General features: G+C 49.0%; 1 protein-coding gene across 5 annotated transcripts in view; it reads right to left on the bottom strand.

Annotated features, from left to right (window-relative positions):
- The window catches only part of ZNF236 (zinc finger protein 236), a 102,066-nt gene that overhangs the window by 21,716 nt on the left and 65,056 nt on the right, over positions 1-15,294 (bottom strand). For 4 of the 5 annotated variants that reach the window (XM_082668487.1, XM_082668486.1, XM_082668489.1 and 1 more), the window contains 9 exons: positions 13,136-13,239; positions 11,635-11,786; positions 10,667-10,879; positions 8,779-9,061; positions 6,444-6,547; positions 4,441-4,806; positions 3,532-3,677; positions 3,200-3,440; positions 2,623-2,802 (listed from right to left, as the gene is read on the bottom strand). In XM_082668487.1, the coding sequence (XP_082524613.1) occupies positions 2,623-2,802; positions 3,200-3,440; positions 3,532-3,677; positions 4,441-4,806; positions 6,444-6,547; positions 8,779-9,061; positions 10,667-10,879; positions 11,635-11,786; positions 13,136-13,239 (1,789 nt within the window). The remainder of the gene's footprint in view (positions 1-2,622; positions 2,803-3,199; positions 3,441-3,531; positions 3,678-4,440; positions 4,807-6,443; positions 6,548-8,778; positions 9,062-10,666; positions 10,880-11,634; positions 11,787-13,135; positions 13,240-15,294) is intronic. The other variant, XM_082668488.1, reaches the window with a different exon arrangement.

The raw sequence follows: 15,294 nt of genomic DNA, 5'->3' as shown, positions 1-15,294 counted from the left end.
AAAGCTATTTCATTTTTAATACTATTTAAAGAGAAAAAAAATTAAAATAAGACCATGAAATACATTTCCCAAAATGAAACTACCTGTTCACACTTTTTAAGCTATAAAGTTTTTAAGTGCGTCTTAAGAGTTCTACTTTAACCCAGCATTTAGGCACTTACAGCTACACACTCTGTTGAATAAAACTTAAACTGAATTGGAAATACTTCCAAACATGGTGGACTCCCAGCTGCAGCACCGAGGGGCACGAGGGAGGGTACCAAGGCCTCCCTTGCGGCAGCAGTGGCCGCTACAGGTCTCCTACGGGAGGGTCACTGCCCCACGGCGCTCTGGACGCGCACAGCAGGCTCAAGCACGCCGTGATGTACTCCCACCGAGAGACATGGGCTTCTGTCAGCTTCATTAGCTTGTATGTAACCTTTACATTACAGCATAATTGTATAATGTAATCAGATAGTATGGAAACAGAGGAACATGAAAATTAAAAACCCGAGCTGTTTCAATGAAAACCAAAAGACAAAAGGATGCTGCACTCAGCTTCATAATCACCGACACCCTCATGCCACACTAGAGAAACAGAACTGGGGAATGAGTCTGTGCAACAGGGGTGGAAGTGTGGGCAAAATAAAACGTTCAGAACTCCTACCAGCAGAGCAGACCCATTTTCAAAGACCTGCGGATAAATGCTCAAAATCGTGTAGGCATCGTTTCTCTGACTCTCTGCTTGACGTGGCTTTCTATTAATAACTAAAGACATCAGGTAGGAGCACTTTTACTTACACGACAACTGGGGGAGACTGAGGACCCTCCTCGCCTTTTACCCAATGTTTAACTCCTTTCCCAAACAGCTTAGGAATTGCTAAAGGTCTGTACACCTTAGCTGAAGTAGTATTTGCATTCTAGCATTCGTAAGCATTTATAATTCTGTGCATTCATGGAAAACAGAACATTCGACAGAATAACCAAACATTTCTATAGCACAGCTAGATGCTCTCCAAGGTGACCACAAATTAAAAGTTTTTCTAGACTTCTCAGAATGCGACACGAAAATGTTGAGTTAGTAGTCCCACAGCCAATTCTCATTACACACAATAATGAGAAGTAAAGGAATAGGAAATCTTAAGCCCAGAGTTTGGGCAACCCTTATTTCATCAACTGACAAAGATTTCTCCTAGGATAACCCTTTTAAGCTTTTTTTTTTTAAATTGCAGTTATATTCACCTAATACACTAAAAATTAACAATAAAATAACTAAATGATCGATAATAGGAAAACACAGGAGAAACAGAAGTACAAGCCACAAAAACACATTTGCCGAACTGTATGTTATGTGTTTTTTATATAGGACTAGCACAACCCCTCAGATATTGAGATTATGCAAAAAAAGTTAATTTGATCAACAAAACAGCTTTCTGAAAATAACTCTTCCATGTTTCCAACATTACAATTCAAATATATATATATATATATATATATATATATATATACACACACACATATATTAAATAAAAAAGAAGAGAGTTAGTGAATTAGATAAAATTCAGAGTTAACTTCTGCTGCCTGCTAGCACCTAAACACCACTGCGTGTCACTGAGAAGCAAAGCTCCATCCAGGAACAGTTCCTCAAATTCTCACGTAAACTGAAAGGAATAAAGACGCCCCTCAAGAAAGCAAGCTTTTGGTTTTCTTCTCAATAACTACTCTTTCTTTTCCAATAATGATTTTTGCAGAAATCTCAGGCAACAGAGGTAATAACTACACTGACCGCTCACACGGCTATCAGCCCAGTATTCCAGCCACTGCCATACTCTGTCTCCAGGGAGGTTATTTTGACCCCAGCAAAATGTTCTTTTCTTTTTTCTTTTCTTTAAAAAACAACAATCTCATAAGGTTGTTATGACACTTAAATGAGTTAATATTTGTCAAAGTTACTAGAACAGGACCTGGTGCACTGTAAGGGTCAAAAAATTGTTGCTAAATTTAAGAACCACTCCGTTAACATGAAGAGCTCATAGCTAAGAGTCATGTGGGCAAAGCGCACCTGTAAAATATGCTCCAGGCTAACTAAGATGAGAACATACTGTGAGAATTGATGCTCTATAAGGGGAAGAGCTGACCGTGAACGTCACAGGCCTGGAACAGGGAGCACATCAGCTGGTGACTCACATGGAGGATGAGCTTGCCAACCTCGGTGGCCTGGGCTGCCAAAGGGTGTCTTCCACCCACTTATCTAGTTCTACCATAATTTTCTACATAATCTGAGAAGAATTCTGAAAAGGTCAGGGGGGTAGGTATCTGTAATCTCCTAGTGTAACCACTTATACCGATTCAACTCCTTTAGCTCAAAGGAGCATGGTAAGAATTATGAAGCCACGGTTTTCTGCTCTTGGTTAAACGAAATATATCTGACAAAGCTACCTGGCTCAAACTGGACGTGCCGTGAGGAACCACCACGTTTAATCCCTGGTATCAGATGGGAGCTGCAGGATGATCATTCTCACATAAATTGCAAACACTTCCTGAGGCACTGGATTTAGGCAAAGCTCAGTCTTACAGGAAAAAGATACAAAAAAGAGTTACCTAAACTGCAGGTGAAAGGATTTAAAAAATTTTAAGACTAACCGGAGATGGTCAGGGTGATTTCCTGCGGCGACCCCGAGGACGACGCAGCGGTGGGCCCGGCAGCCTGCGCCAGCACCTGGCTCAGGCTCGAGTTGTTAATGGTCAGGGTGATCTCATGGGGGCCACTGGAGGTGGACACCAGGCCTTGTGATGTCATCACCTGAGAGAGGTCTTGCGTCCCTGGTCATCGTTATAAAACAGAACAAAGCTGGGCTTAAAAAAATAATCATTTCCTCCTTGTTCATATTAAAATATTTTAGTGCAACTGTTACTTTAAAAAGAGAAAGATTCAAAATACAGTATCAGTCATTTCTAATTCCTTAATCTGAAATCATTTAAAAACAAACAAAAAGCCTTATGAGGAAATAGGAAGCCGGTTCCATGAATGCAATCTCTGTGCATATACTGACTAAACATCATTTATCGTCAGAAAAGCTTACTTTATTCTTAGGACATTTATTCGTTAAGCTTTATAAAGAGAAGGAAACAGCATCCCAGTGTCCCCAAACCAAATCTGTGATGTCAGCAGCGAGCCGAAACTCCAGCTGTCACAACCAACCGAAGCGGCAGCTCTCACCACTGCTGCTGGTGGTCAGCACGGAATCCTGCTCCGAGAGCGGGCCTATGGTCAGGTTGGCAGACGTCACCGTGGGCTGCAAGGACAGGCCTGAGATGGGCTGGAGGACCACGCTGGCCGGGACTGTACTGTCTGGTGTCTGAAGGGAGCTGTGCTGCGGGGCCAGGCCGGGCTCCACGGTCGGCTGTGGAGCAAGCAGGTTACCCTGCTGTAGCGTCTGCTGCAGGACGCTTGGGTCAATCTGAAAGCACAGAGGTTGTTGTGATGGAAATTTCACGCTGAGTGTGACTCAGACCATCTGAAAGCACAGAAAAGCCTGGTGGGCGTCGCACCTGTAGCGTGATATTATTAATGCTGGAAGCGTCGATCCCAGAGATTTGAACACTGGGTGCAACCAGGTTAGCAGCCAACTGTAACTGTATGCCCTCGAGGGTGGCCAGGCTTCCGTCTGTCAGAGACACTGTCCAGTCGCCACCAGCTGCAGAGGAAGAACAGGAATGACTGCGTACCAGACACTTTCTCAAACAGGAAAAATGCACTGGGTTCCTAAATACAGAAGTTCTAAACACACACCGACATGACCTAGTTAACAAACACTAATATTTACTTTACACAGGCACACACATATCTAATTTAATCATCACAAAACAAACCTTGTGAAATAGAAAATAATATTATCCATTTTAAACACATCAGGAAACTAGGCTCAAAGAGATCACACTGATCAGCCCAAGATTTAAAACAACGCTATTATTTTGTCTTATTATGCTTTAATTGCACCATGGGTCATGAAACTGAAAGAAAGCCACTTAAGATGTCCAGTAGCTACTAACAGTTGCTACGTTATTTGTGAGTGCACAGAAAACCCAACTGACTAAAATTTAATGCTATTCAAATACTGTGTGACCCAAGAGCAATTGGATAACTCGTATATGAGAAGCAAGGTTCACGGGTAGCTATAAATTACGTCTCACTATTAAGTTTGTGAGAATACTAAAAAAGAAACAGGTTTAAGCCCATCAAACTAAACAAAGAGCTGAAGCCTGAAATGCAGAAGTGACGTTAGAAAGAATGGGAAACGGAAAGGCAGCTGCGCCTGCAAGTCAAGACTTCAACCTCCTGCGACCTCGCGGGAAACCCTCAGGAAGGGCAGTGTCCTGAGGCTGAAGGTCGCGCCCCCCACCCCACCCCCCGCCCCCGTCCCGGCGTCCACAGCCCTGGTGCCTGTCAGCCCTACTCACCGGACACGGAGGCGGGAAGGACGGCCTGGCCCAGCAGGCCCTGCTGCAGCAGACTCTGGTCCAGCTGCCCCGCCAGCACGGGGCTGTTCATGATGAACACGCTGGGGTCGGAGGAGGGCGGAGGGGGCGCGCTCACGGGCTGCGGCCCTTCCGGCGGCCCCCGGGGCCCAGGCTTCCTGGCTTTCTTAGGGTCCGGTTTGTAGTGAAACTGCATGTGAGTCTTCCTCCGCCCGGACGTGCGGAAACGCAGCTCACAGTGAGGACACTTGAACGGCTTTGCTCCTGTGTGCAAACGCATGTGGACCTTCAGGCTCCCCTTGGTGGAGAAGGCGTTGCTGCAGACGTGGCAGCTGAAGAGCTTCTGACCTGGGAGAAGAGGCCGTGCGTCAGCGGGCTGGCCGGGTCGCCCCCGTCGGCCAGCGGCCTGGCTGCCACCACGCTGCGTCCACCATCCCCCACACTCCCCGGGGCCCCTCGCTCCGGAGGGCCGGTGGCTGGAAAACTTAAAAGTAAGCGAAGTTCACTGTCGAGGATCCGAATTCAGTCTTTCCACGACACGGAGGCACACCAAGCCCTGCCGGAAGCGGGGACCCGCCCTGCATCTCGGGCTCCGCTCCCTGATCTTACGAAGCGTGAGCTCACGCCTCACCGGTCTTCTCCGCTGACAAAGGGGCGCCCGAGCCGCCAGCACAGGTGGAAGCCGCCCGGCAGACTGCGCTCCGGGCGCACGTGCCCAGCTCCTGGGGCACCAAGTCCTCTAACACACGCGTGCTGCGGGGTGAAGGAGGCCCGGCAGGCGGGGCTGGGCGCGGCGGCAGGGCCCCGGGACTGGCGGCGCCTGCTCCCCTCGCGCTGCTCGGGCCGCAGAAGTCAGCTGAGGGGGGGCCCTGGAAGGTGTCTTCCCAGAGATTCTCTTCCTAGTCCTGATGCCCGGGAGCCCACACGGAGGCTTGGTGCGCAGGAGGCGTCCTTAGGGTGGCCGGCACCTGCCGCGTGAGCTACCACGCGAGACCCGGGACACAAAGCCACTAAGCGGGTCCCTCCTGACCCTCGGCAGTGCCCAGGGCCGCAGGGGAGGGTCAAGCACAGATCCTAAGGAAACAACAGAAGAACTGTCCGTAGAATAGGCAGCTGAAGGACTTCGTGTATCTGTTTACCTAATTCCACACACGAACCCATCAGAAAAGAATCACAGGACTTTACGCCTATGTGTGCAATTCCACTTGTACTCCCTTGGTCAATTCTGCTTACGGCCAAAGCTTCAGAGTGTAAATTGGTTTGACAGTCATAATCCTACGCGTCCTCACGACGCTAACGTTTACTCCGTGTTTACCAGGTGCCACTTTTACTTTTCTAGGCAATTTAAACCGGGGGGGTGGGGGGAGGGTACTCGTGTTTGCCCCATTTTCTACATGACGGATGGGCGGGTCAGAGAAGTAGCTCACAAGTGAGGACAGACTCCAACCGGGCAGAGGCCCAGGGCCGCCTTCTCACCCACGAGGGCGCACCGTGCACAATCAAGAAGCGGAGGTTGAGCACGTTTTACTTAGGATGATTAACCTTCAGTTCCTCACATAAGATGAAGAAAATGGCCATGAAATTTGGACGTTAATTGTTTTCCTTTATCAGATTTTCCCCCCACAGAAACAGAATTGCTACCTGGTAAGTGTAATCAGATTTGTGAAATCCCCAGTTTTCACAGAATTTCAACAAACTGAAACTCTGGCCTGAATGAGACTAAGAGGTAATCTTTCTAACACAGGTATTTAACTCTGAGTAAGACAACTTACAACGCCACATCTGAGACCTAGATCCTTTCCTTTGGTGTCAGAGATCACTTTCTCCGTGTTGGGAATCACAAATCTTCTATATTCATTTCTTCATGGTTCCTGATTTTTAAGCTTTGTTTCATCTTGAAAGTATGTGTGCAAAAAAAATACATAGGAACAAGTATAAAATGCTGTCGGAAGGCATCTACCAACAGTGCAGGTGTTTGCTCTTACCTGTGTGAGTCTTCACGTGGCAGTCCAGGGTAGATTTAACAGTGAAACTCTTCCCACATTCATCGCATTTATATGGCTTTTCTCCAGTGTGGATTCGAACATGCCTAGCCAGAAAGCATTTGCAATTAAGTCTTTCTTTTTAACTTTATACGCAATTTACAAACAACTTCATGATTTAAAATTTATAGCTATCCATATAAATAAAAATTATGCGTGACTATGTACTGAATAAATTTAGCAAAACAAAACTTTTAAGCTTCACTCTATATAAATAACACCATAAACAAATCCACAAGACAACCAAGTAATCTGCAAGACCAATGAAAACAAGGCTAACTTTCCTGAAAACCAAAGAGAATCTTACAAATCAGCAGTAAGACAAGAAATATCACAGCAGAAAAACAGGCAACACACAGGCAGCGTAGAGAAGAAACACACGCACCCAAATGCCACATGAAAAGGTATTCCCCAGCCTCAGAATTTAAAAAGAGCAAGTTAAAATGACAAGCCATCCCTTTCCCATCTGTCTGATGATGACCCACTGTCGGCTGGGTGGCCTAGGAGCAGGTGTTCAGAGGCTGGGGGATGTAAACGGCACAGCCCTCGGAGGCCAGTGGGTGTGTCCATCAGCACTGACCCCGGGCACCCACACAGGTGCACACAGAGCACAGGACAGTGGGGCTGGCCTAGTGATTCCACACTGAAAACTAGGCAGTCATCAACAGGGGTCTGGGATGCCCACACGACAACAAGACGTCGCCGTGAAGGATGAAAGAGGTGGGCGGGTACTGACAAAGCTGTCTGAGACCCCACAATATGTAACAATTAAACCGAGACCAGAATTGCATAAGTTAATGCTGACGTATGAGTAGACATTTCTGAAAAAACGCACAGAAGAAACTGCTAATAGCGCTTGTCTCTGGGGAGGGGAAGGCTCTCCCTTCATAGCCTCCTCCGCTGTTTTCGGTCCTGGCTCGCTTCACCAGGACGTCTGTCCAGTACGCAGTGCGGGCAGCTGAGCCTCGCACGACTGTTAAATGAAGGACAGAGGAGAAGGCAGGCTGGCTGCCAGGCCGCAGCAGGCTTCTCGTTTCCAGGGGCACCTGCCGCCTCGCCCCCTCACGGGGGTGCAGGGTCAGCAGTCCCGCCTCCGGGGCGCACCTCCGGGCCCGGCTGGCTGCTCGTCAGCACCACCCGCCGGCTACGCGCTGCAGACCTTCTCAGCGGCGCGACGATGCCCACGGGGCTGCCCAGCAGGACGCCCTCGTCCGCGATTCACACCCCTGCCTCCCGCTGGGGCCCTGCCCCGCCCCGCACCCAGCGTGTTGCTCCCTTGCGGCCACCGCCCGGTCCTCTCCTAGCTGAGGGTTCCAGCGTCTCACTCCCGGCCTCAGAGTCCACATGCTGTCATCTTCTTAGCTCGTTCCTCCTCCCCACCCGCCGGGACACGACGCCATCTCGGCTCCGCGCCCAAGCCTGGCCCGGCCTTGCCCACTGCCCCTCGCCCGTCTACCCGTCCCTCTCTCACTGGCACATGCCCCTTCCTGCCCGGCAGGAATACAAGGGCAGGCGTTACTAGCTGCGCTCACGTGAGGAGCACTTCCAGCCTAGCAGCTTCTGGGCAGCCTGTCTGCCCTCCCGTCACATGCAGGGCTCTGTGCGACAGAGAGGGACAGGAAGACGCCTCTTTGGTTTTCTGAAGCAGCCGGCTCTCTTATTACCGGTCTTGAAATCCCGACAGCTCCTCCGTTCAATCACCCTCTACCTTTTACCCAGCAGTTCCACCTCCTGAAGCAAAAGACGAGCGCCCCCCTGGCCCCACCCCGTAAACAAAAATCCTCCAAATGTTTTAAGAGAGTGCTGTACTTCGGCCTTCTTTCCTGGAGCCCGTCTGTCAGCTGCCCTCCGCCACTCTGCCAGACCGCACGTCAATCACCGCCTCGCGGCTGATGTGGACTCGACCCCCAGCGCTCGGGCCACCTCCCCGTGTGATGGAGCCTCGTGCCATACAGACCGGTCGCCCTGTGGGGCGGGCAGGAACCCGCTGCTATTCTGAGCGCCTACAAGGCTGGGCTCAGCGCCGCATCTTCCTCAGAAAATCATTTTTAATTCTTTTACTGCTACCACCGTCACACAGAAATAAGCACAAACACCCACAGAGCAAGCAGATTTCTAGCTAACGTGCTCAATGAGCTCGCAAGGAAGCCTCCAAACGCACACGGGCCTGCAACCAGGACTCAAGAGAGGAAGGAGCCACTCAGAAGGCGTCAGCACGGGTTGCCGAGGAGCGCGCAGACCGCACACCCACCCCCGGGGCAGCGGGCCTGCACCGCACCTGACCAGGTCGCTGGGCTTCTTGAAGCTCTTGGGGCAGTAGGAGCAGCAGTTGGCGTGCTTGGGCTCGGCCTCCAGCTCCGCCTGCCTGTCCTTCATCTCGCTGACGCGGTCCTTCTCGGCGGCCGACTGCACCAGCACCTGCTCTGAGACGGTGGCGCTCTCCTGCGGCCCAATCTTGGCCAGCTGCGCCGTCTCCTCCTCTGTGAAGGTGATGACCTCGGGACGAGCCTTTCTACACACGTTTCTTTCAGAACTGTCTTCCTCTTCCTCCAGACCCATCTCTAAACAACATGTAGGAAAAAGGATCAAATCCTAATAAAAAACTAAATGTAACAGAACTAAAACAAAACATTTAACTTAAATATGTAAGGTTAAAATTAGCAACTCAATGAGGCTATATTTGGGATGGTAAAGGGTTTTTTCCCACCACTGTCTATTGAGAAGCTGGTCAGGGTGGAAAGGCCATGCCTCGGGGGAGGGGTCACTGCCAAGGGCAGATGCCGTGGCTGACGGTCTCCGCCAGCCCTGCCAGCAGGCTGGCAGTGGGCTCTGAACGGGTCAGTGTCCGCACGAGTCAACAGTGCTCATACACACAGACGTTCATTTATCAACACGGACACAAAGTGAATTAGCGTAAGAGGACGAGCAGCCCGAAGGAAGAGACCAAACTGATAACTGGCAAACAGCCGCCAATTAAAAAGACTCACTGAAAGGAAAGAAAACACTTAAAAAATATGTATGTTGAAGTATTCTCTCAGTGAAATGTGAGGATATATTTACATCCATTAAAAAGAAAGAATAAGCTGCTGTTAAAATGTAACCGAGAAGGAAAAAAAGGTTTGGCTGGGGACAGGGGACAGGGGGACTTTATTATTGCACAGATGGCTAAAAAAGTTTTTTAAAAAACAGTAGAGACACTAAATAGCAAAACGGACGGCGGTCAGAGCCAAAACAGTGAACTAAAAACTGACGGATGGCCCTCGAAGTCGCACCCCCATCTCAGCACGCTCACTCCGCCAGCACCAATGGTGTGAGGTGCACAGTGCCGGCTGCAGCACTGACAGGAGCCCAGGCCCCAGGACACCGTGTAAACTATCGATAGCATAACTCACACTGCACGTGGAACAAGGTCGTTTAAAAGATTTAGAACGCTGTGCACTGGCGCCCTGTGTCAGGATCTATGCAAGGTGCATGTTCTGTCACCGTAATTTCACTCTGGAACTTGCTAAGAAGAAATCATCTCACAGGTACAAAGAGTATAGGCACAAAGTAATCCTCCTGGGATTCCTATACTTGGGGTGGGAACTGGGCCCATCAGCTCGTCTCCCGCTTAAGTTAGCTTCATGGTATCTCGTGTCGATCAGATGAGAATGTGCGTGGTGAGTAAGCACAGCGCCGAGGGTTAAAGCCCCCTGACCGCCAGCTCCTCCTGTTACACTGCAGCACTGGGCAGCCACTGCGCATCCAGCAACAGGAAACCGTGTAATGAAACACAGCGGAATTCCGTGCAGTCGTTAGAACTGATGCACACCCGTGCTCACTAATACCAAATTCGCCTGTAATGAACACCCATGCACGACAACACTGCATGTAACGTGCTTTCCTATCAGGGAATTCAGGTCCACCTACGCGTGCGTACATGCATGCGTGGGCGACAGCCTGCCCTGTGCGGGGACGCTGGTATTTTGGTGCCTGGTGACCAGTGAGGTGAGAAGTTTTCCTCTTCGTGCCTCCCGAATCTTTCTTTCAAAGAGCAAATTATGATTGCTTTCATAATCAGAAAATGAAATAAGTTAATATACTGGTACAAATCACCTCTGCAATGAGTTAATCACTAAGTTTCAGCATCGGCTGATGATAAACCTGAATCAACAAAGGGACCACACCTCCTCCTTCTGCCTCTCCCGGTGCTGACCCAGCCGAGGGGACTGTCTGGTGCCTCTTCATGTGCTTTTTACAATGGACTGTGGTTCGGAAGCCCTGCTCGCAAAACGGACACTTGTAGGGCTTCATGCTCATGTGCGTGGCCGTGTGCCTGGTGAGGCTGCCGTTGGTTGTGAAGGAAGCGTTGCAGACGCTGCAGCTGAACGCCTTTTCTCCTGCGACAGCAGAGACGGGGTCAGAACACGTTCGTTACCTGAAAACCGCACGCGGTCAAAGCAAAGATGCGTTCAACAAGCTGCAAAACCGAAGAGCATGTACTTGCTGTGGTCTCCAATTTTTAGGAATAGAGGGTCTTTCAAGAAGGTTATTTTAAGAAGACGGACGGTCATAATGAAGCAGACAGATCATACTAAGCCCTGACAAGATGTGAAATCATTGCTGGTGGACAAGGAAAATGGTGCGGCCACTCTGGAAAGGCCATTCTGGTTTGGTAAACCCCAAGGTTTAAACAGTTATCGTATGACCAAGCAAGTCCACTCCTAAACAGAGAAGCGAAAGCTTGCATCCACACAGAAACGCACAAAACGTTCACAGCAAGATTATTCCTGATAGCCAAAAACCGGCAACACCTCAGCTGTCCAACAGCTGATGAGCGGACAGGCAGAACGTGGTTTCTCCACACAGTGGACTACTGTTTGGCTATAAAAATAAGTGTGACACATGCTACAACGTGGGTGGACCTTGAACACGTGCTGAGTGAGGGAAGCCAGTGACAAAAGGCACTGTGTCGTATGGTTCCGTTTACAGGAAGAGCCCGGAACAGGCAAAACCACACAGACAGGAAACAGGTCAGTGGTTGCCTGGGGCTGGGGGCCCTGAGGGGTGTGATGAAAATGCGCTAGAATTCATATGCTCTAGAATCACGTATGGTTTTCCACGTGTTTACGTCCAGTGCGGGGCAGACAATGACCTGTGTGTGTCTTCTCGTGGGACTTGAGGACCCCAGAGGAAACGAAGCCACGTCCACAGAGCTTGCACTTGTAGGGCTTCTCCCCGGTGTGTGACCGCACGTGCTGCTTCAAGTGGCTGGATTTCTTAAAGCCTTTGTTGCAATAGTCACATCTATACACACAATACAGACCACGTTAATTCACAGCATGATCACAAATGCAACACCTGAGAAGGGAAGAAAAGCAAACACGCTTCACCAGCAATCAGTAAACCATCAGACCTAACTGTTACAGAAAGCAGCTATGCTTCCAACACTTAGAACACTGAAACACTAGCGAGAAAAACTTGTTAGATCAAACTCTGCTCCGACTGCACCCTTAAACATATTTTATTATTTCAAAGTTAGTAAGACCTACAGCAGTTCTCCAGGAGAAATAAAATTTGATTAACTACAAACTATTCCTTTAAACATAACAGGGAATTCATCATGTGCTACCTTCTTTACCAAGTCATAAGATGCTGCAAACCCTTCCGCTGCATGAGGGTCAGAATCACCTGAGTCTAGACACTTGGAAATGTCAGTTTGTATACTTTTTAGTTGATAAAATACTTTACCAAACAGATGCTACTGACCTATTTTGAATAATATATAAATATGTAGTGTTATTTTCCTCTCAGTTGTTATGAAATATATTAAAATTAAGGATGAAACAATTATAAATTTCAAAATTCCTATTCACATATTATTAGAAAATTTTTAAAAATTCTGAAAGCTTATTCCATTTTATTTCCCTATTTTTTCCATTTCCAGGTTTTAATCTGTGATAGAAAGGTACACAGAGCACACAGCTCGGCACACAGCAGCAAGTTCTTAATAAGTGTTGAATGAACGAATGGGGAATGAATGAATGGCCAGAAGTCCAGGAATGCCCAAGCAGATGTCACAAAGGAATCACAAGAAAACGTTACACTAATCTCACTTAAAAATACCCGTGCAAGATCCCAAATTAAACATTAACAAACAAATACTTGTTGAATAAATGGAAGTGTGACTTAAGTATCAGGAGGTTATATATAAAACACACAAAGAGCCGTGGACAAAAAGGCACGATATAAATTCAAGTTATTTCTGAAAACACGGTAACAGCAGCCTAGAGTGGGGACAGGAAGCTAGAGCAGAGTAGTTTATGGGTACAGGCTGCTGCGTCCAAACCCTGCCCATGTCACTTATTAGCTGTAGAAGCTTTAGCAAGTGAGTCTCTTTTGTCTCAGATACTTTCTTTATAAAATGGGGGTGACGACAGGCCCTGTTTCCCAGAGCTTTTGTGAAGCTGCAGGAACGGTGCAGGTGGGCACTGGGCGCAGCAGGACGGGCTGCAGCCCAAGTGCGCGCACCCGGAGGAGCGTGCGTACCCGTAGGAGCGTGCATACCCGTAGGAGCGTGCGTACCCCAGGAGCGTGCGCACCCGGAGGAGCGCGCGCACCCGGAGGAGCGCGCGTACCCGGAGGAGCGCGCGTACCTGTAGGAGCGCCGGCTCTGCTCCTCGCTGTCGTCCAGGAACGGGGGACGTGGCGCCTGCAGCCCCAGCTCCTGCTGGGGTGACTCCTGAACCAAACGACTTGTCTAAAACATAGTAGAAGCACAGAGCAGACTGCTTGAGTATCTATGAATGAATACAAACACCTAACAACTAAGGATAAGAACACTCATAAATGTGGATTTAAAAGGAAGAAACCCCAATTAGGTTGTTGCAATCATTTGGGCCAAATTAATAACAAAAATCATCTATACCAATTTTAATGAAGAAATACTTATTTTATTTTCCATTAACTTGCTTTAATCTTTCCTTTTTTTTGCGGTACGCGGGCCTCTCACTGCTGTGGCCTCTCCCGTTGCGGAGCACAGGCTCCGGACGCACAGGCTCAGCGGCCATGGCTCACGGGCCCAGCCGCTCCACGGCATGTGGGATCTTCCCGGACCGGGGCATGAACCCGTGTCCCCTGCATCGGCAGGCGGACTCTCAACCACTGCGCCACCAGGGAAGCCCAATCTTTCCATATTTTTTATGTCTATTAAGAGACTACTCTTTCATCTGCTCTATTCTTACTGAGAGTGAACAAAACGCCCTGCTTTCTTAAAATACTAAGTCCCCTCGCTTGTCACAAAATCACAGGGGGAGAAAGCATGTTCCCAGCCCAGGAGCAGCAGGCCTGGAGACAGCAGTCCCTTAACTCAACACCTTCCGGCCACAGGTGGTGCAGCCCAGGGACTGGGCAAAGAGCTGCAGGAAACACCCATGTTCAGTGGACAGAGCACAGGCTGACCTTCAGGACATGGGGGACAGGCGCAGGAGAGGCCAGAACAGTGGAGAACCTACCTGCGTGCATGCATTTCCCCTGGCTTCCAGGACCCACCCCGAAAAGCCACAAGTGAGCGGGTGTGCAGTCTTGCTCAGAGGGCCGAGTGAAGGCAAGTCACAGAGACGCATGCCCCCCACCACCCAGATTCAGCGCCTACTGTCAATTACGCAGCTTCGAGCTGGGAAAACGTGCTCTGAAAATTTCACTGGAGGGTCCAGGTCCTCCACTTGGCAAAAGTTACCCACAGGGTCTTTTAAAGAGAGAAAATAAGGACTTCCCTGGTGGCGCAGTGGTTAAAAATTCTGCCTGCCAATGCAGGGGACACGGGTTCGAGCCTTGGTCCGGGAAGATCGCACATGCCGCGGAGCAACTAAGCCCTGTGTGCCACAACTACTGAGCCTGTGCCCTAGAGGCCGCGAGCCACAACTACTGAAGCCCGCACGCCTAGAGCCCGTGCTCTGCAACAAGAGAATCCACCGCCATGAGAAGCCCGTGCACCGCAACCAAGAGTAGCCCCCGCTCGCCACAACCAGAGAAAGCCTGCGCGCAGCAACGAAAACCCAACGCAGCCCCCCAAAAAATTAAAAAAGTAAATATTAAAAAAAGAGAGAGAGGGCTTCCCTGGTGGCGCAGTGGTTGAGAGTCCACCTGCCGATGCAGGGAACACGGGTTCGTGCCCCGGTCTGGGAAGATCCCACATGCCGCAGAGCGGCTGGGCCCGTGAGCCATGGCCACTGAGCCTGCGCGTCCGGAGCCTGTGCTCCGCAACGGGAGAGGCCACAGCAGTGAGAGGCACGCGTACCGCAAAAAAAAAAGAGAGAGAGAAAACAATTGATTTGCCAATCATTTTCACCACTGCTGAAAGATTTCCAAAAATGGCAAAATCAACACCAAAACAAAAACTTAAATGCCTCCAACTTGACTAAGAGAGGAAAATTTTAAATGATGCATTTAAATATGTATCTTTAGTATGGCAGCCTTCATCGTATTTTCATTCTAACATGTTTCTTTAAGATTCCACATATTAAAATGCTTTGGTTTTCTCGCTAAAGCAAGGCGATATCCTTCAGATGTTACTGAAGTCAGTTACACTCTCCTGACTTTCCTGACTTTTAACAGAAAAGGTAAAGCCACATCATGGGAATGAAATCTTAAAACAAAAATGTTTTAAGGAAATAGAAGCCCTATATGATAAACACTGAGGTTTCCACAGGTGATGCAGCAATCTTAAAGTTGCAACAAGTAAACATGCCCTCTTAAGTAAGCAAATTTTAAATAATTACAGTAAAGAATAAGATAGAATCTGCTCAATGATGAG

Source organism: Grampus griseus (assembly GCF_964374135.1).
Source record: "Grampus griseus genome assembly, chromosome: 12".
Classification (NCBI taxonomy): Eukaryota; Metazoa; Chordata; class Mammalia; order Artiodactyla; family Delphinidae; genus Grampus; species Grampus griseus.
This window is presented reverse-complemented; position numbering and strand designations above follow the sequence as displayed.